General features: G+C 49.6%; 2 protein-coding genes across 7 annotated transcripts; both read left to right on the top strand.

The window, feature by feature from the left end:
* The first annotated feature begins 2,854 nt into the window (after positions 1 to 2,854).
* Positions 2,855 to 5,801, top strand: JAGN1 (jagunal homolog 1). The gene is made up of 2 exons (XM_061396259.1): positions 2,855 to 3,123; positions 4,853 to 5,801. The coding sequence occupies exons 1-2, from the start codon at positions 3,035 to 3,037 to the stop codon at positions 5,313 to 5,315; spliced, it is 552 nt and encodes a 183-aa protein (XP_061252243.1). The 5' UTR covers positions 2,855 to 3,034; the 3' UTR covers positions 5,316 to 5,801.
* A 100-nt stretch (positions 5,802 to 5,901) lies between these two features.
* Positions 5,902 to 22,314, top strand: IL17RE (interleukin 17 receptor E). 6 transcript variants are annotated; one of them, XM_061396237.1, is made up of 18 exons: positions 5,902 to 8,575; positions 10,541 to 10,653; positions 11,447 to 11,538; positions 11,853 to 11,868; positions 12,431 to 12,553; positions 13,175 to 13,272; positions 13,533 to 13,692; positions 13,787 to 13,926; positions 14,829 to 14,897; positions 15,987 to 16,053; positions 17,015 to 17,190; positions 17,271 to 17,318; positions 17,407 to 17,455; positions 17,637 to 17,788; positions 19,437 to 19,505; positions 19,985 to 20,036; positions 20,119 to 20,217; positions 20,702 to 22,314. In XM_061396237.1, the coding sequence occupies exons 2-18, from the start codon at positions 10,569 to 10,571 to the stop codon at positions 21,256 to 21,258; spliced, it is 2,052 nt and encodes a 683-aa protein (XP_061252221.1). In that variant the 5' UTR covers positions 5,902 to 8,575; positions 10,541 to 10,568; the 3' UTR covers positions 21,259 to 22,314. The 6 variants fall into 6 exon arrangements, with proteins under 6 accessions (XP_061252221.1, XP_061252223.1, XP_061252220.1 ...); XM_061396236.1 differs by lacking the exons at positions 5,902 to 8,575; positions 10,541 to 10,653 and having other exon boundaries at positions 10,699 to 11,538; positions 17,640 to 17,788; XM_061396235.1 differs by lacking the exons at positions 5,902 to 8,575; positions 10,541 to 10,653 and having other exon boundaries at positions 10,700 to 11,538.
* The last annotated feature ends 93 nt before the right edge of the window (positions 22,315 to 22,407 follow it).

The following is a 22,407-nucleotide window of genomic DNA, read 5'->3' as shown; positions in this document are numbered from 1 at the left end:
CCTTCCCTAGAGAAGCTTGCAGACAACCATTATTCATTCACTCAGCAAATACTTATTAGGTATTTACTGTAGGTAAATACCTAATATACTGCATTTACTGTATACTACCCCTCCTTGGGGCTGAGAATACAGCAGGAAACAAGACAACCTTGTCACATACTTAAAGGAGCTGATATTCCTGGAAGAAGGAGGCACTCAGACCATGAACAAATATGCAGATAATCAAGATGGTTTCAGAGAATGATGTTCTCGGAAGAAAACAACACAAAGTGATGTGAAAGCAACTGGCTGGAGAGCTAGATTGGCCTATGGGCTCAGGAAAGACCTCAGAAGTGAGCTTTCAGCTAAATGATGACTGGCGAGAAGTCACTCTTTTGAAGATCTGAAGTGTCTTGGTCTGTTTGGGCTGCTATTCAGAAAACCATAAATTGGTGACTTATAAACACCAGAAGTTTACTTCTTGTAGTTCTGGAGGCTGACAAGTCCAAGATCAAAGTGTTGGTAGTTCAGTGTCTGGTGAGGACCCTCTTCCTGGTTCCCAGACACTGTCTTCTCTCGGTGTCCTCACCTGGTAGAAGGAGCAAGGGAATCTCTTTCATAAGGACACTAATCCCACCTCCCGAGGCTTTCCTGTTGGCTAGTGGTGAAGAATCTGCCTACCAGATTCCAGAGAGCCTGGTGGACTACAGTCCATGTGGTCACAAAAGAGCTGGACACGATTTAGCAACTAAAGGACAATCCCACCTCCCCAAAATCCTACCTCCAAATACCATCACATTGGGGATTAGGTTTCAACATACAAATGGGTGTGGAGCAGGGGTCACAAACATTCAGTTTGTGTTTCTGGGACTGGAAGCCAGTCTTTTGAAGTGCTGGGGTGGGTGGGGGCATTCAAGCAAAGGAAACATCAGTGCAAAGGATTTGAGAAGGGAATGGGCAGGGTGAGAGGACAGGAACACAAATCACTAAACTTTAAGTGGACTAAGAGCAGAAGAAAAGTACTGATACTTCAGGGAAGATGTTCTGGGGAAACCGTTAGGGCCCCTCCCTAGAATATTCATGCCTCAAATATTTATTGAACATCCACCATGTGCTTAGTGTATCATGATAAGCCAATGGATGACTCAGAGGCAGTCTGGAAAATCGTGGAAATCACACACAGAAAAGACAAAGATAAGCACAAGCTAAAGCCAGAGGGGTGGGGTGGGGGCGGTGAAGAATTGCTGAGTGACCCTGAGGAGTCTTCACGGTGCTTAGAAGAGGATGATTTTTGGATCATTTGGAATTTATTACTCAGAAAGTATTTCTTGAGTTTTACCCTTTGCCAAACACATGGGTTGATGACTCAGTTCATATCTATCTCTTTAGAGCTCACCTCTAGTTGCAGAGGCAGATTTCTGAGCATGGTTCTCAAATGCTGAAATGCATAAAATTATTTGAACACCTTGGAGGACTCTAGTTACGACTCAAAATTGAGAAGCAAAGAAAGGAAAAAAGATTATATATTCAACCACATTAAAAAACTATTCTGCATCTTAAACTTGTAACACCATGAGTAAAGTCAAAAGACATACAATACATAGGAAAAATATATGGCAACTAATATTAGAGATTCTCTCTCTCTCTGCTATCTATATAAATCAACAAGACCAACAATGCAGTAGAAAAAAATGGACAAAGAATATGAACACAGTTCAGGGAAATGAAATGCCAATGACTCAACATATGAAAAGATGCTTCAGTTTTTTTCAGTAAATGTAATTTTGAAATTCTTATTTTATGTATTTTTTCTTGTGGTAAAATGTACATAAAATTAACAATTTTTAAGTGTATAGTTAAGTGGCATGAAGTTATTTACACAGTTGTGCAACCATCACCACATTCACCTCCAGAACTTTTTTCATCTTTCTCATGTCTATACCCATGAAGCAAGTCCCCACTCCTTCGCCTCCCTCCCTCCCCCAAGTCTTTAGCGACCACTGCTCTGCTTTCTGCCTCTACCTAATTTCTTTCATGGCCTTGACATTTTTAAAAAGTATACTCCAGTTACTTTGTAGAATGTCCCTCAATTTGAACTTATCTGTCCGTCTCTTCATGATTAGATTCTGGCCAATTATTTTGGGCAGAAATATCAAATAAGCTATCAGCTTCCCTGATAGCTCAGTTGATAAAGAATTCGCCTGCAATGCAGGAGACCCCTGTTCGATTCCTGAGCTGGGAAGATCCTCTGGCGAAGTGATAGGGTACACTGCAGTATTCTTGGGCTTCCCTTGTGGCTCAGCTGGTAAAGAATCCGCCCGCGATGCGGGAAACCTGGGTTTGATCCCTGGATTGGGAAGATCCTCTGGAGAAGAGAAAGGCTACCAACTGCAGTATTCTGGCCTGGAGAATTCCATGGACTGTATAGTCGACTCGACTGAGCGACTTTCACTATCAACACATAAGTGATGCTGGTCCTCAGTTGTATCAGGAGGCATAAGGACTCTGTCTCACTCGTGGGCAAGTATTTAGTTAACGGGGTGCCTACCAGGTTTCTCTACTGTAAAGTTACCATTTCTTCTTGCAGAGATTAATCTGTGGGGAGATACTTTGAAACAATGTGGAAGATGCATACGCTTGAGAAAGTCATAGATCCCTTCCACGCGTCAGTTTCCCCATCTGAGAAGTGGAGACAGAGACGTCTGAAACTTGAATTCCAGCTTAAGGAAGTGAAAATGCTCGAGAGACTGGAGAATCAGCTTCAGCCCTTGGCAAAACCCCCAAACACTAGGAGTTAATTTTTTGAGCACTCCGAAGGATGGGGAGAGACGCCCAAGGCTGAGCCGAGACTGGAAACGCTCGCGTACGCGTGCGCAGGAACGTGACCACAGAGTTGGTCCTCCAGAGACAGAGAGGCCGGAAGTTGTCTTCAAAGAAGCACTAGACTGTTGGGTTGGGTGAGCTGAAGCTCTACGAACAGGGTCGGCAGGCAGTTCCGAGCGGTAGTCGCGGCAGTTCGTCGGCTTGAGGGGCTCCAGGAGTCTGGGTGGGGAAGATGGCGTCTCGGGCAGGCCCGCGAGCGGCCGGCACTGACGGCAGCGACTTTCAGCATCGGGAGCGCGTCGCCATGCACTACCAGATGAGGTATGAAGTGAGAAGAGGAGCCCGCAGGGCCAGAAACACAACGCCGGCCTGGTCTCAGGGTTTTGCTCCTCAGCCCGCCCTCGGGCACCTCCCAAGTCCCCTCCACCTGGCACAGTCCAGGGCCCGCCCCCAATGCCGGGAAGCCCCTTCACTCCTGTGAGTTCCACCCCTTGATCCCTCTGTACCCTGAGGGAGTCCGGGCCCTGGGGCGTGGTTATGTTGGCCCGGCTCTCCGACCTCGGGAACCTAACTCCTAATTGAGCCTCAGTTTAATCTGCCTTTTTGGTCTTGAAGAATTGGTGAGCCAATAATCTCGTGAGAATGTAACATAAAATCTAGCACTGAAGTCTGCCCAGTACGCGGTAGCTGTTAAATTTTGGGTCGTTTCGGGGTGTGGACCCTAACGTCGAGACTTTGCCTCAAACGAATTTTATGGAACACCCCTCCCCGCCCCCCGCCCCCATCATGTAAGGGATAGTTTTGCGTTCGTTTGTTCGTTCAACAAATATTTATTTACCTTCTACCCATCATGCATTGTGTTAGGCACTGAGGATATAATAGCGAAAGCAGCCCTGGTCTTCGTATTCATATTATACCTTCAGTAAAAATTTATTGACAAACAACAAATCTGGTCCCTGCCTTCATGGAACTTGAAGTCTATGGGTGACTGATCCCCCTCCCACCACACACACACACCTTTCTGCACTTTCTATTATATGATATATATATTTTTTAATTTAGAGGTTTTCGTTCCTTAAATCCACTGAAGTTTCTCAGAATCTTTTCCACATCTTTTTTTCCAGAGTTTTAAAGACTGACAGGCCCTTTGGAACCTCACTTTATTCTTATGCTTAGACCCTTGTTCAAGGGAACCTCACAACCCAAGCTAGCATTTTCATGCCTGTCTAGAGTAGAAACTCTGCCCTCTGGAGATGTGAAGGGGATATATTTAGGACCTAAGAAAATTCAAAGAATAAGAGAAAATTTGCTTACTTTAGAAGAAAAATGTTTACTTTTACTGAAGAAGTATGGACAGCCTGAGTTGGTTTCTTTGCTGCCAGTACCTCATTCCATAGGCTCTACTCATATGCTACGGTCAGGGTTCTCTTTTTTTAATGGCCGTGCAGTGCAGATTGCGGATCTTAGTTCCCTGACCAGGGGTTGAACCTGGGTCCTTGGCACTGAAAGCACAGAGTTCTAACCACTGGATTGCCAGGAAATTCCCCAGAGTTTTCTTTCTGAACACAGCCCTGAGTTACTCTTCTGTCTTTAAAATGACTGAGTCAGTCTTTGCAACTTCATATCCCACTATTCCCCTCCCTGCCACAGTGTAGTCCTTCCACACCGAACTGTTTGCTCTCCTGGAACACAAATGTTTATGCCTTTTTGCCTGCATGCTATTACCTCTGCTCAGAATGTCTATCTCCACCTACCTCTCAGAGCCTAGCTCAGATATCACCCTTGTCTAGATAGCCTTCTCAGTCAACTCATTTCAGTCGGAATTGATTACTCCTTCCTGTGATCCCATATATTTTGCAACATAGATTTACAAGAGTTTTTCCAGTTCGTTTGTAATTACTTTTTCTTCCTCTGCTTTGTTCCCAGCCTCCAGGCAGGAACTATACCTTATTTATATCTGTATCCCTGTGTCCAGTACAATTGCTTGACATACAGCTGGTGTCAGAAAACTCTGAATGAAAGATACTTCTCCCTCTTCTCTGCCCCACAGTGTGACCCTCAAGTATGAAATCAAGAAGCTGATCTACGTGCATCTGGTCATATGGCTTCTGCTGGTTGCCAAGATGAGTGTGGGACACCTGAGGCTCTTGTCTCATGATCAAGTGGCCATGCCGTATCAGTGGGAGTACCCCTATTTGCTAAGCGTTGTACCCTCCCTCCTGGGCCTCCTCTCCTTCCCCCGAAACAACATCAGCTACCTGGTGCTCTCCATGATCAGCATGGGGCTCTTCTCCATTGCTCCCCTCATTTATGGCAGCATGGAGATGTTCCCTGCTGCACAGCAGCTCTACCGCCATGGCAAGGCCTACCGCTTCCTCTTTGGTTTTTCTGCCGTCTCTGTCATGTATCTGGTGTTGGTGCTGGCGGTCCAAGTGCACGCCTGGCAGTTATACTACAGCAAGAAGCTCCTAGACTCTTGGTTCACGAGCACACAGGAGAAGAAGCGTAAATGAAGCCTGCTTGATGGACTGCTGTGTGAGGTGACGCCTGGGCCTCCCACCCAGTGAACTGAGAGGGTAAAGGTGCTGCTGTAAAATCTCCTTTGGTGATTTTGGCGGCTGCAGTGTTGGCAACTAGTGCAAACTAAGCCTGAGTTCTGCAGAGCCCCTTCTGTTGCCATCAGCTGGTGGTGGAACTGATTAATTTATTCCTGGTTGGTGGAACTGGGTGATCAACAGCTGTGAAACAAACTTCGGCTTGTTGAAGTTGAGGTCCTTCTGAGTTTTTCATCCTGACGTCTTCTTGGTCATTCTCTCCACTTCCATCCATCACCCCTTCCCATCAAAACTGAAGGAGATGGGAAATCAGTCAAATTCTCCTTCAATCAGTGGGTCCTAGAGCAGGAAACATCTGGGAGGCTGCTCCCCCTGCAGGTGTTGGTCTCTACTGTGAACCCTTTTAATTAAAAAGAACCTCAATAAAGTTACAACTGCCTAGTCCCCCCTGTGCCTTGTGTTGGGGATTTGATAGAATGTGAAAAGTGTGTTGTTTGATGGCCTTAAGCACTCGGAGGTAGGTAGAGGCTCCCTGAGAAACCTGGCAGTGGCCTCAGGGAAGTGAACTGGGCACAGGGAACCTAAGTCATAGTTGAAACCCTGCAACTGATGGGCAGGAGCTACCATGCGCCATAAGGTTAACCTCCACCTGTAAAATGGTCCATTCTCATTTATGCAGCTTGGGTTATGGGCTTGTCTTTTGACTGGATATTAATGGTTATCATTCAGTGTTAATAGTGTCAGTTATGTGTGTAATACTGTTTTATGGTTTCCAAATGAATTTTAAAGTGTCCTACATATAGGGAATTTGCAATATCCATGAAGCATAATATCCTTGTGAAACATCCAGTGAACACAGTATGTAATGGTGTGGAGCAGATAAGTGTAAAAGGGATGTGGGGAAGAGATCTGTGAACTAAACCTCCTAAAGTCTGACACATTGTAAATGTTTATTGCTTGAAAGATGAGTGTCCCTTTGCTCTTACCTGCTTGACTTTATCATGTCTGGATGACACCCAGATTCTAACTGTGGATCCCTGCCCTCCAGAGTCATTTTGTTCTATAAACATTCTATGTATTCAGTCTCTATTAGGTACTGGCAGTACTTCTGTGTACGTAAGTTTTAGACGTCCTGATTATCTTGACAAACTCAGTGTGTCCTGAACTTAACTCTTTGCCTTCCACCTCATATCCATTTCTCTTTCTGCCTCCCTGTGTGCTGATGAGTATACCAAGAGCACAGCTCCGAATCATCAAGTCCCTTACTTTGTGCCCTTGTTTTCTGAACAACCAAAATTCCTTAATCCCTTTCAGACATGTCCAAAGTGTGGTTCCAGTGCATCACTCCTGATTTATCTCCTGATACCCTCTCACACTGTCTGTCTCAGTCAGGAGAACCTCTCATGAATCCCCGTATCAGTTCCATGTTTTCCCAATTTCCTTCAAAATTTTCCTTTCAAAAAACAAAAGTTTTCCTTTTCTACTTCTTTACTATTTACTTCTCTTTCGAGACCTAGTTTATATGGTAATTCTGGAGCCTTCTGGTTACTTCAGTTCAAGGAGTAAGGGTTCTTTCTTTAAATTCACATGTCACTTTAATTTTATCTTTTCTATTGACAGAACTACTAACATTTTTTTCTCACCCCTAGTAGCTAATGTATAGTGTGCTTTCTGAATTTATTGAGTGAAATAATTTGTCCTACTGTAGACTAAAGTCATAACAAAGAACTAGACTGATGCATGGGTAGGATTTGGAGAGCAGAGAGGTGCAAACGTAAATGAGTGGATAATGGAGTTATGTGCACAGGCAATGACTGCTAATTTTCAAAGAACCGGGATATAAATAATTTATTTTTTAAAAGTATAAAATTTATTTGATTATTAGAATGGTACTTTACAGTCTTGGAGCACTTCTCAAGACTCATGGAAATTAGTGTCAACAACCAAAAAAAAAAACCATTTGGTTAATTTTAGTCTTCTGCTTGTTGGGTTGTTAGGATTCTAACTTTTCGGGCCTCTCCAATCACTTTTTCCCCCTTGCCTCATGGTTGTAGTATTCCCTGAAGTAAACAAGATTCCCTTTGAAAAGGATCCTGATTTAGTGGGAAGAGGACTGTATTTGGATCAAAAGGCAGCAGGTTCACATACCAAGATCAGCCCTGCCTAATTCACAAGAATGTTTTAAAGATCAAAAAAGCCTTGTGAAAGTGCTTAAAGAACTCTCTGTAGCACTATATAAATGTGAGGAATGGTTATTAATCCCTGATCTTATGGAGCTAGAGGATGTAGGCATTGGAAGTACCCTTAGTGAGTATCTAGTCTGTGGGAAAGGCAGTGTGGTATAGTGGAGAAACAGTTTCTGATACTACACTGACTCAAATCTAGCCAGACGTTTTGCTTCCTTTTGCCTTGATTTGAGCCTCGGTGTTTGATCTAATATATGGGGGATCATAGTATCTACCACACATGGTGGTTGTGTGGGTTCAGTAATGTATGTAAAATGTGCTCGTGCTTAGTCGCTGAGTCATGTCCGACTCTGTGACCCCATGGACTGTAGCCTGTCAGGCTCCTTCTGTCCATGGGATTCTCCAGGCAACAGTACTGGAGGAGGTTGCCCTGTCCCCCTCCCGGGGCTTATCCTGACCCAAGGATTGAACTTAGGTCTCTTGTGTCTCCTGCATCACAGGCGGATTTTCCACTGCCGAGTCATTGGGAAAACTGTGTAAGCCGTAGTATGTGCTTAGCTTAATAAATATCAAAATCCCTTCCAGTGATGAGCAGTGTTGGTGCTTCCCTCTCATGATGGAAGTCCCAGCCACTTCTCTTAAGCATAATTTCTTGCCTCCATATTCTGGAGTTTGATTCCTTCTGGAAGAGCAGGAGTAAGAAAGGGACACTTGTGTACTCTTGGTTTTTGTTGGTCTAATTGGTTGGGCCTTCTTGCCCAGGGTGCCCTGATAGTAGGCACAGTTGCCTCAACAGATCTTGGGAATCTGCCATTACAGGAAAAGCCTAGAGACCCTGCTGCAGTTGTCTGACCAGAGTCCACACATGGATAAGGCTTTGTCAGGAAAAACAGCTGTCCAAGGCCCCCACAGTGTACTCTACCTGAGCACGTGTCAAGGCCTGCCATGACCTCCTGAGCACCTGGCTTGGTCCCCAAGTAAAGGTTATTGGAGCATGAAGTCTGGATCAGCTCATTCAGACACAAACCACAGGTGAGACAGGCCTTGGCCACTTTCTAAAAGGATAGGACCTAGTGCTGCAGGCCTACCACACACCACTGTTGCCATTACTCCAGTTGGCCACCTCCTTTTCCAGCCACAGAAGGATTCCAGCTCCTCCCTTGTTGACACTTGCTAGACAATCCCTACTCCCCTAGAAATCTGATCACTGATAACTCATTCCCATAAGACATACGTATCCTTTATTCTTTGCATCTATTATGATTTCTTACCCCACGTTGTTAACCCTGCCAACTCATCACATCGTTCAGTCTAGTACTTCTGTGGACTACAAGGCCCAGAAACCACAGATCTCCCTAAAGCAGTGTGTTGTGACAGAAAGAGCTAGAAAGACATGGGGGTGAGTCCTCTCTCCGTTTTGTGTTTGGTTAAGTTACTTAATCTTCCTGGTGTTCCCAAGCCTGTAAGATGGTTTGGTAAGACTGACCTCAGGGGTTATAGACCAGTGGGCCAAGCCCATAGCCCAGAATCTGATGGTAGGAGCTCAGCAAAATGTTGGTCTTCCCCAGGGTGTGCTGGAATTCACCCACTGTACTTTTTAAACTCCTTTTTGGGAAAGGCTCCACAATAAATGAACTAGCAAAACAAAAAAATATAGACCTCCTTTTCTCCCTCCTTTCCCTTATTTTCTGTCTCTTCTGCCTTTTATACATGCTCTTTTTCTTCCCTTTCTTATGTATGTATATGTGTCTCTGTTCTTTCTTTTCCACTTCTCCTCCCATACCTTAGCCAGAGTCAGGGAACAATTAACCAAATGTTAAATGTTTTCATTGTGAGAATCAGAAGATGAACATGAAAGTGTTAGTCTCTCAGTTGTGTCCAACTCTGTGACCCCATGGACCGTAGCCTGCCAGGCTCCTTCTGTGTATGGAATTCTTCAGGCAAGAATACTGGAGTGGGTAGCCATTCCCTTCTCCAGGGAATCTTCCCAACCCAGGGATCAAACCTGGGTCTCCTGCATTGCAGGCAGATTCTTTACCATCTGAGCCAACCGGAAAGCCCAGAAGATAAAAGGAGTCAAAAGTGAAAAGTGTTTGAGAACGGAGCCAACTTTCTCACTTGGTGTCCCCGGCACTAGAAAACACATTATCTGTATAGATCTAAACCATTGTGGGCTAAGTGAAAAATTAGGGGGAAGACTCCGTAATCTATCTGAGCCACCAGGGAAGCCCAAGAATACTGGAGTGAGTAGCCTATCCCTTCTCTAGGGGATCTTCCAAACCCAGGAATCGAACCGGGGTTTCCTGCATTGCAGGCAGATTCTTTACCAACAGAGCTATCAGGGAAGCCTTAGTATGGCCATACCACCCTTTTCTCCCTTCACATCTTAGCAGTTTGCTTGCAGTGATGGGCTCCAAGGCCAAAAGAACTTAGGCAGGCAGGCCCTTAGAAGTTCTCAGGAGCAGAGGAGCATGAGGCAGTGGGAGGAGAGGCCCTAAGGATGGTAGAAAACGAACCGTGAGACGCTGGCAGAATTGGAGCTCCTTGGGCTTAGAGACCTTGACCAAATCATTCTCTTTTCTGCTTCTTATTTCTCTCCTTAATTCTCACTTACCTGTCTTGTAAGATAGTTAAGAGAATCAGCTCTGAAAGTGTTTCACATATGAAATGTGAAATAAGCTGCTTAGATGAAACATCATAGTTTACATTTACCCAACTACAAAGCACCTATTTCATGATATCCACTTCTAGGCACTGGAGAAACATAAAGAATAAGAAAAGATCTTTCTAAGGAACTCAAGAGTTAGTATTTTTAGGATAATGGGTACAATGGGGGTCTTCAGACAGTGGGCCTGAAGACTTAGAAACTTGCTAGAATTGGCCTAAAGACAGCTATGGTCAAGCTACTGAAAGGTACAGAGGGCTAATAACAGTGTCAAGGTACCTTCACCCAGTAGGTGTGCCCCCAATTTTTTTTCCACTGTGTGTGTCACCAAGGTGAGAGCTGAAGCAGCTCAAATGCTCCATGAGCAGGAGGAAGCCGTGGGACGACGGGGAGGGACCCCACAGAGAACAGAGCCTCGTCAGCATCGGAAACCACAGGAAACCAGGTCAGTGCGTGGGGCCCGCTCCCTCTGCTCCAGCACTCAGCTCTGAACTCTAGGGCCTCCTGAGCAGACTGTACTGATTAGTGGATCCTTGGAGCTGGAGGCCTTTTGGCAGAAGAGCCAGAAGAACAGGCCAGTGGGTCATCAGAAAGCTACTCTATAATCCTGAGAGTCAGCCGGCTAGGGCCAGGGTGCGCTGGGGGACACGTGAGCTTTATGTGCCTCCTATAGTGCTTTCTTGTTCTCTAAATAGTGCTCAGTCACCTCTGTCTCCAGCACCCGATGCACAGAAGTGCTTGATAGCTCTGTCAGCCCTCTAAGTGAGAGGATGAAGCGTGTGTCCAGGGGAGATCCAAGTCCAGGAGCTGCTAAGGGGCAGGTGCCATCCACAGGGTGTTGCAGGAGTAGGAGGGGTTAAGTAGATGCAACCTGCCATCCACCCCCTAGCCGTATACCCACCTCTTTCCTGTTCTTTGCCAGAGCAAGAGCCCCCTTGCCCTTTAGGTAGGGGAGCGGGGTTTTCTGAGGGGTAGATGTTCCCCAGTCCCTGCGCTTGGGGAAGGAATGTGGCCTGGCTGGCTGGTTGGGAACGAGGAGGAGCTCTGGGGCAGGGCGGGGCAGGGGCAGGCTGAGGCGAGGGCTCCTGCTGGCACTGCACTCCCGGCTGCTGCGCAGCAAGCCGGCCCAGGCCCTGCCGCCCACCTTCGGGCCGTGCAGCCATGCACTGGGCGCCTTGACCCTACGGAACCCCATGGGGAGCCCCAGACTGGCAGCCCTGCTCCTGCCTCTTCTCCAGCTGCTCACTGGCCTGTCTGCCTCTGCTGGGATTGGCTGCCCCTTCCTTCCCCGCTGGAGCACTCGCTGTCTACTGGCCTCCCGCATGGTAAGGTGCGCCTGCCACTGCTGGTGGGGACACCTGGCTCGCACAGGCTCATAACACTCCCCACTCTCCGGCCTGTCCTTTCCTACCACCCAGGTCCCTAAGCTCTGATCGCAGCATCAGCGTGTCCTCTACACCATCTTGAAGTGATAGCCATAGTCCCAGGGCACCGAGGGCCTGGGCAGGGTGGAGCTGGGAAGAAGACAGCCGGAGTGGATGGGCTATTGGTTTACGGGTCTCAAGCAGGGAGAACACCCCTGTGAGAACCTCTGCTAATTCTACTTCTGTCCTTTCTTTTCCCTACCTGGCCCTGTGCTTTCAGGATGGCAGTTTCACTGGTGAGTCTCATTCCCTGCCCTGCTCCCCTTCCCTGTTTCCTCCATTCTAATTTTTTTTTTCTCTACCTAAGAAGTGGCATATATCAAGGGAAAAGCACAGGGTTTAGAGCGAGGACAAGCCTGGATTTGCATTGCAATACTGCCACATACTCCACACATGGCTTCGGGCAGTGCACGGTGTCTGAGGGGTACAGCAGCAGAGTAGAAATGATTGTACAATGAAAACTGTTGTCCCTGAGCTGTGGGGAGGATTAAATGAGAGCCAGGTAAATCTCCAGGCACTCTGCCTTGACTAGTTCTTCACCAGTCAGTCGTACAATGATCCTTGCTATTTTACGGTACCTTCTGCTTTACAAGGTATTTTGCTACACATTATCTTACTTGAGCTTGACAGCAGCCCCACTTTATGAATGAGGAAGCTGAGGTTTACAGGAGTCTGTAACTTGCCTCAAGTCACTTAGCCAGGGTGTAAGTGGCAGTGCTCAGCCTCAAGTCCAACTTGTCTGAGGCAGAAGGGACCTCCTGGGACCTTACTGTCTGATTTCCTTTTCTTCTGTCACAGGAAGGTCTGCCCAGATTCCTCACCATATCCAGCCGGCCCCCCACCTCTCCCCAAAGCCTTGGTGTGCTTGCTGCTGCCACTGTCCCCACTGCTGGTGTCTGCATCTGGTGTCGGGTCCCTCGGGTATGAGAAACAGCGCTCTGGGCCATTCTTAGAGGAGATGGGAATTGGGGGAATTGGGGGTGAGCCAAGTGAGATGTATCACACTAAAAGAGATGTTAGTCCTGTTGCCAACCTCAGCAGAGACTTCAGCCATCCTGAAATAGCACACTGTGCCTACTGATAAGTTCTGTTGTATCATTTGGTGAAGGTGTTTCTCCTTTCAGCTGGTACCAGTTCTTGGGATTAAAATGTTTCAGTTCTATGAATTTACTATTACTACGTTCTAGTAAGGCAAGATCTGTCTTATAAGAAAGAACAGACAGATCTTATTCAGCTCTACATTTTTCTTGCCTACCTCAGTGCCTGGGACATACTAAATTCCCACACACTGCTTAAGAATCGACAGTTTATAATTTTTCACTGTTATAAATAATGCTACTATGAATCTTTGTATACACATAGATTTTTCTCTACTTAAGAAATTAGTTCTCTTTGGTTGTATCATAACTTTCAGGACTGTAGACGTTTGGGATCATTACCCTCCCTGATGTAAAATGATTGACTGTCCAGCACCAGGTCACATCTTCCGATAGGGGAGGGACTGCGAAGGGCCGGGTAGTAAGTGTGCTGTTCCCTGTGCAGGGCTTCAGTGGGGCTGGCTCCGCCTCCTAGTGCAGAAATCCGAAAAGTCTTACAAGTTCTGGCTCTGTAGGAGACACAGGATGCCAGCGTCTGCTCAGGTACTCTCCCTGCCAATGTCAGCCCTGCCCGATGCCCTACAGCCCTTCCCTTTCTGGCCTCTCCTTCTGTTCTCCAGTCATCCAAGAGAGAGGGAAAGCGTGGAGCTGAAGTAGACTATTCTGTCCATTACACAGTTAGGGACACTAAAGCTTAAATGTTGAGCAGCTTGCCTGTCGTGCCCCAGGCTGCTCCATAGACAGGAATAGAAGCCAGAGTTCCTGATTTCTGCCCTGAGGCCAACCTTGCTGTCTGCCTGCAGAGGAAGTTGCCGAGTAGCTGCTGCCTGTCTGAGAAGGGCCATCACAACTCCAGCCTCTCCCCAGATAGCTCCCACAAGGGGCTACGCTCCAAAAGAACCCAGCCGGTAGATCCAGAGGCAGGGGAAGGTCTCTCCAGATCCGGCTCACAAAAGCTTGGAGGTAGGCACGTTGTGTGACTGGAGATAGTGGAGCCAAGTAGTGGTGCCTGTGCTAAGGCCAAGAGACAAGGCCACCAAATCCCCCTTCTCCCCAGGACCTGAGTTCTCCTTTGACTTGCTGCCTGAGACAAGGACTATTCAAGTGACCATTCCTCCAGGCCCAGAGGTCAGTGTGCGTCTTTGCCACCAGTGGGCACTGGAGTGTGAGGACCTGAGCCATCCCTTCGATGCCCAGGTATGCAGTGCCATCTGCCCATAAAGCCAAATCATACAGGGCCGGAACCAAAGGACCTACCTATTGTACAGATGAGGAAACTGAGGCCCAGAGAGGAATGGTAATTGTCCAAGACTTCTTACAAGTCTGAAGTGCCTATCATGAAGACTTTGAACTAGAGAGAGAAGGCAGGGGGCCGTGTCTCTTGGCAGGAGAGGAAGGGAAGAGGGGGTAGAGATCTGGGACAACCATGAATGCCTAGCAAGGTGAGGAATATGGCACTTAACCTCAGTGCAGTGACCCTCAGTGAGATTCAGGTTGCCTTTTCAGTTCCACCAAGAAGTTGTTTTCCCTGAGAAAGTAATAAATTGGTTACATCTGTCTTGATACCCTTCGATATCTCTCTCTTTTGTCACTGCTCCTCAGAGAATGAGATGTCCCCTGTTCTCCCAGCCTGTGGCCTGACATCCCACCTCAACCTCCAGTTGTCATGGATACTCTTGTATACAGTTGGAGCCATTTGCAGGGACTGATGCTGTACCCAAGTCCCTCAGATCTCCACATTTAAAATGATGATGATGCCTCCCGACATCATCGTGATGCTAGCATTTAATGCATTGAGTTGGTGCTTCTAGCACCTAGCACCCTCCCCAGCATACCGTAGGGGCTCAATAAATGTATATTCCTTTCCCCAACTCCTCCCTCCCCCTATTCCATGTATTGAGACACTTAGAGCAGATGGCCAGACTACAGGACAGAGACCCCCCTGAGAAGGAATTTGTCAGTGAAAGAAATAAGCCTCAGATAAGAGAAAAAGCAGGATGTATGGTGGGTAAGTTCCAGCTTCTTCCTGCCCTTGTCCAGGGTGCCTCTGCTCTTTCTCAGCCCCCTCTTCATCTCTCCCTTTGCTGAACTGTCCACAGAAAATTGTGCCTGGGAGCCACACTGTAGACCTGCCTTATGAATTCCTTCTGCCCTGTCTGTGCATCGAGGTAAGCAGAGGGAAAGGTGTGGATGGTCCATGCTCCACTCCTAGGCCACCCAGACAGCACAGTTGGTCAAGTGTATCTCCACTAAGTCTGGTTTTAAAAGGGCTGGTGTTAATGAGATGCTGGGGGAGACTGGTGCCAGCCTAACAATGAGCCTCACACTGGGTCAGGGGTGGAGGTGTCCTGCTGATCATGGGATATTCCTGGGGGTGATTCCAACCTCAGCCCCACCCAAACCCAGCTTGCTTTTCTTGAGACCCAGCCTCAGCCTACCCACAGAGCAGAATAGACAGCTGCCTTCACTGGGTGTCCTGAGCCATTAGGGTGAGGGCTCATGGCCACTGCAAGGTTGCATATGGCTCCAGAAGTGCCATTCCCACTAGCCCTACATGGCAGTCCTCCTCCTCTGTCTGTAGGGCTGAGGGGGCCTAGCATTAAGACTTCTTTTAAGGGACTTCCCTGGTGATCCAGTGGCTAAGACTTCACACTGTCAATGCAGGGGGGCCAGAGTTTGATCCATTGTCAGAGAACTAGATCCCACATGCTGCAACTGAAGATCTCACGTGCTGTAACTAAGACCCAGCACAGCCAAATAAATAAATATATTTTTGAAAAAAAGCTCCTCTGGGCTAGACAGAAAAGTCTGGGGGCCTTGTTACTGGGAAGGAGATGAAAGGGAAGGTACAGGCAGAGACATGTAATGAGGAGCGCCTGCCAGAGGTACAACCACTGGATGTTGAGGGGAGAGGCCTGGAAGGGCACTTGGCAGCTTGGGAATTGCTGAGAATGGACACCTGGGAAGGCAGAAGTTGAGGAACATGGACCTCATGATTTGCCTCTTTCTGGGGCTAGGTTCTCCTCTCCCAGAGAAGAGGACTCAACCCCTCCCTCACTGATCTCGCTCCTATAGTCCGGAGTTCCTCCCCAAGCGCCTCCACCCTGGCCTGCACCCCACACGGCTGCCCCTCCTTGGTGCCCAGCCAGCTCAGGCAACTTGTGTCCAGGCAAAGTCAAGCCAAAATGAGTTTCAAGTCTGAGTGATGTCGGGAAAGCCAGTCCTCTGACCTCCATCCCTGTTCCCTTCTCCCACAGGCATCCTACCTGCAAGAGGACACCGTGAGGCGCAAAAAATGTCCCTTCCAGGACCAGCCTGAAGCCTGTGAGTGCTGCTCATGTGACTCCTGTGCACGCACACCTTCTCTCTGTCTCTCTCCCACACACACGTACATACACACAAACGCACGCACATGCACACCCTCTACACTGGTATGGGAGGAAGTCCGCAGAAAGCATGAGGCACTTTCTCTGGAATTAGTGCAGAGGCAAGTCATGGACTACCGTGTCTGCTAAATCAGACTGTTGAACATTGTCCTAGGCACTATGGGAGGTTCAGAAATATCCACCCCAGGAGTCAGTGTACTAAGAGGGTGGATCAGAAGACTTGGGCTCATATCCCAGCTCTGCTACTCATTCTTCTCTGAGCCTCATCTGTGAAATAATGATACTTGCCCTGCTTCACTTTCCAACTCCTTACGAGACTGGAATTCAATATTATATGTGAAAGTGGTTGGTGACATCTATGCATATTGTTGAGCCCAAATTGCAGAGACAGGATGCTCAAACATGACAGATGAGTAGCACCAAGCAGCTTATGGTCCACAGCAGGATTGTAACTAAGGAATAGGCTATAGGGCATGACCTGTGGGGACAGAGAAGCCCATGATGGTTGTCTCAGGGGAGGGAGAAGCCCATGGTGGTTGAATAGAAAAGGTCTCCTAAAGGAAGTGACACCTGAGTTGGGCTCAGAAAAAGGGCAGGATTTAGAAAAAAGAGAACGGAGGATAAAGCATTCCTAATTCTGAGAGGAATGTAAGAAAAGATATGAAGATTTTGAGTTTGGGGAGCAGCAAGGAGTTGGCCAGAAGGGAGGCGCAAGAAGGAGAGGAGATAGCTAAATATAAAAGGTAGTAGGAGGGGCTGGAAGCGGCATGCTCCTTTATCACCTAGGCAGACCATGGCTGTACCAAGCTCCTTCAGAAATATCATCTTCTGATGCCCTGGGGATCAGGATCAGTTTCAGGCCTCCTGGGCCTCACTCTCTGCCCCTGCTGCCTGCCCAGATGGCTCAGACTTCTGGGAGTCAATGAACTTCACTGACCACAGCCAGCACAATCAGATGGTCATGGCCGTGACACTCCGCTGCCCACTGAAGCTGGAGGCCTCCCTGTGCCAGAGGCGGGGCTGGCCGACCCTCTGCGAAGACCTCCCCAATGCCATGGCTCGAGAGTCAGAGGGGGTGAGTCAGGCCTTCCTAGGGCCTGGGCGAGCAGGGCTAGGGCCTGGGGCCCTGCTCTCAACTCTCTTCTCCCCCCACAGTGGTATGTCGTAGAGAAAGTGGACTTGCATCCCCAGCTCTGCTTCAAGGTACCAGCATGTACCTTGAAGTACAGGGGCTGGGAAGGGTGTGCATGGTGCCTGGAGCTTGCTGACTTGCCATTCTTGGATTTCTCAGTTTTCTTTTGGAAACAGCAGCCACGTTGAATGCCCCCACCGGACATTCGGTGAGCCAATAAGTGACCCTGGCTGGGACCCCTCTCTCACCATTTCACCCTCACACAACTGTGGTGAAGCCAAACTCTATCCCTGCCCTAGACTTCTCTGTCAACTGCAGCCCAGCTCCTATAACCTCCCACAAAAACATCATCTCTCACCTGACGCTCTCCCCCGTCCCCCCCTCCACAGCAGCTCCATCCTGGAATGTGAGCATGGATACCCAGGCCCAGCAGGTGGTCCTTCACTTCTCTTCAAGGACGCATGTCACCTTCAGTGCTGCCTGGAACCACCCAGGCTTGGGGCAGGACAGCGTGGTGCCCCCCGTGTACAGCGTCAGCCAGGTATGGCCTAGCCAGGGTTTGGCTCCCACTGGGACCTATTGATTAGAGCACATCAGGGAGAGGCAAGCAAATATCTGACTTACAGCATCTGCTGATTTAATGACTTGATAAGCCTGTATTCAGCTGCCTCTTCTGCCAGTCAGTGGAGTCTTCGATGGAGCAATTTCTAGGCCTTTCCATTTCTGAACCAACAAGGATAAACAGGCAAGAGGCTGGCCCTCTCACTCCCAGCTGCTCTCTGACCCACTCCAACTGCCACCACATTTTGTACTGATGCCCTCTCCTGAACCAGCTGTCCTCCACACACCCCTGCCTGCCTCCACAAGGCATCGGGCAGGAGTTCTCTGTCTCTGGGAGACAGAACCCCAGGAAGCTGAAGTGCTCTTTGCAGAATACTGTGAACCACTGACAGATTCAACTCTGTCATGTGAACTAAAAACAGCTAACTAGCAGACTCTCTTCTGTGTATCTGACATAAAAACCACCATCAAATATATCCGCAAAACCACAGCACCAAGCTGACTAAGCATGGCTCGCTCTTTTCAGTTCTTTCTTATTCACATGCAGCTTATTTGTTTTATAGTCTTTGAGGGCTCCCAAGCAGACAGATGGTAGTAAATGCTATAGATTTAAGACAAAATCATGTGGGATGACCTAAAATAGGGAGCTACATCCAAGGACTCCTTTATTGCTGTGAGCTGGGAACATCATTGAGTTTAACCATGGTTTGAGAGCCACAGTATCATACCCGCTCACAGCTGGCTGGAGAATGGGGGCTGAGGAAGGGCTGGGGCAGGGGGTGGAGGGTGTTTCCAAAGAATGGAGATTGATCCACCCTAACCAATGCCCAGAACACAGGGTGAAGCCACATCCTGCCTGTAGACGGAGGGCCGTCAGTTCAGCGTGCATTTATTCAGTGCCCGCTCTGTTCCCACTCTGTAATAGGCCCTGGGAGATATAAGAAAATCATGTAACACAGCCTCTGCCCGTAAGAAGCCTATCGTGTAATAAATAAGCACTACTACCAAATGAATACACACTGCACTGTGTACTGTAAACGGCATCCACCTGCATATTCCCATCTGAGGCTTTCAGTAACCCAGTGAAATAAGGATTATTATCCATTATACACAGATGAAGAAACTGAGGCTCAAGGAGGAAGGTAGTCTATCTCAATGCAAAGATCTCACTGCTAGGAACAACAAAGGGAGTGTTAAGGCTGACTTTGCTAGCTGTGGTCTCCTGACTCTACAACTTACATTCTTTCCAGTGGACAAGCTGCCCCTCCAGGTTTGCAGGGCAGAGATTAACCTCCTGGTTTGTGAGCTATTAGAGGACAGAACCAATGTCTGTGCTCACCTTGTTTCCTCAGGGCTTGGTACAGAGTCAGTACTCAGAGTATGTTTGTTGATGAGTGCCTGATTAACATGTATCTGTGCCACAGTTCAGATCTGGGAGTGATCAGCAGGATCTGGGAATGAAGCCTAGGAAGGCTTCTTGTTGGGGTGGCACTTGGCCCTAAGCTTGGTAGGATTTGAGTGGGGGTGGCGTGGAGAAGGGAAGAACACCACCTGGGCAAAGGCTCAGGGGCTGCACAGAGCCAGATTTGCCTCTGTGGGGACAGTCATTCTGCTCTTCATTCCCACAGACTCAGGGCTCAACCCCAGTGACCCTAGACCTCATCGTTCCCTTCCTGAGGCCAGGAGGCTGTGTCCTGGTAAGGAATTCTGCCCTCACTCTGCATACACACCCCTGGCATCTACGCCACAGGTGGCACATGGGGCAAATCCAGTCAGTAAAAATGTTTGATTTGGCTAGCACAGTGTTCAAAATTGGAATTAGTTGTCACCATTTAACTAGTGGGAGATGTCATATTTTTAAAAGTTGATTTCCGGTGTTTCTTGAAAACTCAGAAAGCCTGGTGCTTTGTGTCCACATTCAGATGTGGTAATTGGTGTGGGAGCTCAGTGGTGTCTGATTACTTCAGTCGGGACTTGTGCCCCTCCAGCTCCTCTTGGGTGCCCTGGTCCGCTTTGGGTTTACTTTCTGAGTTTGCCAAAGCTGGCCCAGGCGCAAACCCTGTGCTACAAGAATGCCCTCTCCACGGTCCCCCTCTCCATCCTCCCACCTCATTCAGCTTCCCCTGGGAGGAGGGTTTACCTTGGCTCACAAGGGTGGGGGGCTCTGTGCCCTCAGGTGTGGAGGTCAGATGTCCAGTTTGCCTGGAAGCGCCTCTTGTGTCCAGATGGTGAGTTCTTGGGAGGGGACGGGGAATGAGAGGGAGGCTGGGCACTGAGGAGCTGGGCTTCGCCTCACCCTGCTTGACTCAGTCTCTCACAGACGCCTGGGGCTCTTGATCCTGGCACTGCTGGCCTTCACCACTCTACTAGGAGTTGTTTTGGTTCTCACGTGCCGGCGTCCACTGTCAGGTAAGCTTACTGGGAGGTAACTTGGGGACTTTTTTGGCTGCTAGGCCAGTTGCCCTCTCCTTGCTCCCCTGCCCAGGATGCCTTCCCAAAGAGCCTCCTCCCTGCTGTGCGCACCCGTCCTGTTACCAAGGCTTTTAGCCTTAGGCCCCCTAGTGGGCAGAGATGGTTAAAGCAGGACAAAGGTCCCTCTGCCGGTAGTTCTCTGCGGCGTCTCTAGGCAAGAGGCAAGTGGGGTGGAAATGCAGCTTGCGCTGCACCTGTCGCCCTGGCCCTTGCCTCTTCCAGGGCACCTTTATCTAAATTAGCCCAAAGGTGCCCTATAGACTAAAGCTGCCTTGGGTACCCAACCCTGGCGCAGATGAGGAACAGGGAAGGTGGAGGGGGGGTGAAGTTCAACCCTATCAGGTAGCCCTGAGGCCTGGGAGGAGAGGGCTGGGTTTTCCTTTAGCCCCCCACACTGCTCATCTGTTGCTCCCGCCCCCAGGCCCCGAACGAGCGCCGCCGGTGCTGCTGCTGCACGTGGCGGAGTCTGAGGCCCAGCGGCGCCTGGTGGGAGCACTTGCTGAACTGTTGCGAGCCGCGCTGGGCGGCGGGCGCGACGTGATCGTGGACCTTTGGGAGGGCACACGGGTGGCACGCGTGGGCCCCCTGCCGTGGCTCTGGGCGGCTCGGGCACGTGTGGCGCGGGAGCGAGGCACCGTGGTTCTTCTGTGGAGCAGTGCCGGCCCCAGCCCCACGGGCGGCCCGGATCCTCGCGCTGCGCCCCTGCGCGCCCTGCTTCGCGCCGCCCCGCGCCCGCTGCTGCTGCTGGTTTACTTTAGTCGTCTCTGTGCCAAGGGCGACATTCCCCCGCCCCTGCGCGCCCTGCCCCGCTACCGCCTGCTGCACGACCTGCCGCGCCTGCTGCGCGCCCTGGATGCTCGGGCTTCTACTGAAGCCACCACCCGGGGCCGCTTCGTCGCCCAGCCGCGCCTGAGGGGTCGCGTGGAACTGTGCCGCAGGCTGGAACTGGAGGCCGCCAAACTTGCCGACCAAGGCTGAACAGAGCTCAGCGCAGTCAGGATGTCTGTGACTGCAGGCCTAGGGGCACTGGCTGGAACCCCCTCACTCAGCGTCCCCGCCCACTCCCCACGTTCCCCCAGTGTCCAACCTCTTCCTCCTGCTCATGCTTCCTCAGAACCCTCAGGGAAAGTCTCTTTTTACAGAGAACGCCCTTGACCTCAGTCCTGTGGTGGGTGGGGATCATCACACTTCCTCTCTCCAAAAGTTCCAGAGAATAGTGCACGTAGGCTCCAGTCCACACCGGAGAGCTTAGGGCTTGGGGAGGTAGGAGAGATGGCAGTTCTGACTGGGAGGCGCCTCCAGACGAGTGCGGGCGGAGGGGGATCGGTGGAGAGGGCAGAACACCCCTTTGGGGCTAAGGATCCGCCTTTTTCAGAAGGAGGCCCTGCCCACAGATGGAGGGAGGGAGGGCTCTGGACCCAGGGTGGTGGGGGCAGAAGTGGGACAGTGGGGACTGAGAGAAAGATGAATAAAAGAAAACATGATGGGTAAGCTAAGAAACACAAGGCGCCTCTTCAGTGTGCCCAGGGTGCTGAGCTGGGGGAAGGGCCAGCATTACCCTACCCAGGGCTGGTTATACGTCATTCTGTGGGCCCAGATCCTCTGTGTCCACATCCACATCCACGTCTGTCACGTTCTCACAAGCAGTGCCTCTGAAAAGGCAAAGAGGGATCTGGAGACCTTGATCCTCACTGTGATTCTTCAGAGAGAATAAAGGAAAACGGGTGATGTGGGTCCGTGGTCACGCAGCTAGCCTGTGGCAACAGCACAATTAGGACCCTGTCTTCCTGCCTCTGGGGTCCTGGGTTCCTCCCCTCGACCCCACACTGCAGCATAAGCCAAACAGTGATGAGAAGTCCACTTTCTAGTGCCTTTAGAGCTCCTGTCCCACAGTGAGGCCCAAGGAGAATGTGGGAAGGGACCTGGAGTCCCAGAGTCATATGGGAAGTGAAAATGCCCCAGGATTGCCCAGAACTCTCCTCCTTAGGGACTCCCAGAGTGAGTAAGAGCTCCCTTACTCACCCATTAGGCCACCACCCTCTTCAGGGGCCCCTCCCAGCCAGGTGTCAGCAGAGAAGGAGGAGGAGGAGGGGAAGAGGAGGAGGGACTGAGCCACCACCACTCCAG

This window comes from Bos javanicus, chromosome 22 (assembly GCF_032452875.1).
Source record: "Bos javanicus breed banteng chromosome 22, ARS-OSU_banteng_1.0, whole genome shotgun sequence".
Lineage (NCBI taxonomy): Eukaryota > Metazoa > Chordata > Mammalia > Artiodactyla > Bovidae > Bos > Bos javanicus.
The sequence above is the reverse complement of the archived record's forward strand: the minus strand, read 5'-3'. Positions and strand labels throughout refer to the sequence as shown.

Coding starts and splice junctions, on each gene's coding strand:
- IL17RE (XM_061396235.1), top strand. CDS start 11,215: ATGTGGCCTGGCTGGCTGGTTGGGAACGAGGAGGAGCTCTGGGGCAGG. Junction 16,054..17,014: donor CCAGGACCAGCCTGAAGCCT/GTGAGTGCTGCT, acceptor CTGCCTGCCCAG/ATGGCTCAGACTTCTGGGAG. Junction 17,191..17,270: donor TGGCTCGAGAGTCAGAGGGG/GTGAGTCAGGCC, acceptor CTCCCCCCACAG/TGGTATGTCGTAGAGAAAGT.
- JAGN1 (XM_061396259.1), top strand. CDS start 3,035: ATGGCGTCTCGGGCAGGCCCGCGAGCGGCCGGCACTGACGGCAGCGAC. Junction 3,124..4,852: donor GCCATGCACTACCAGATGAG/GTATGAAGTGAG, acceptor TCTGCCCCACAG/TGTGACCCTCAAGTATGAAA.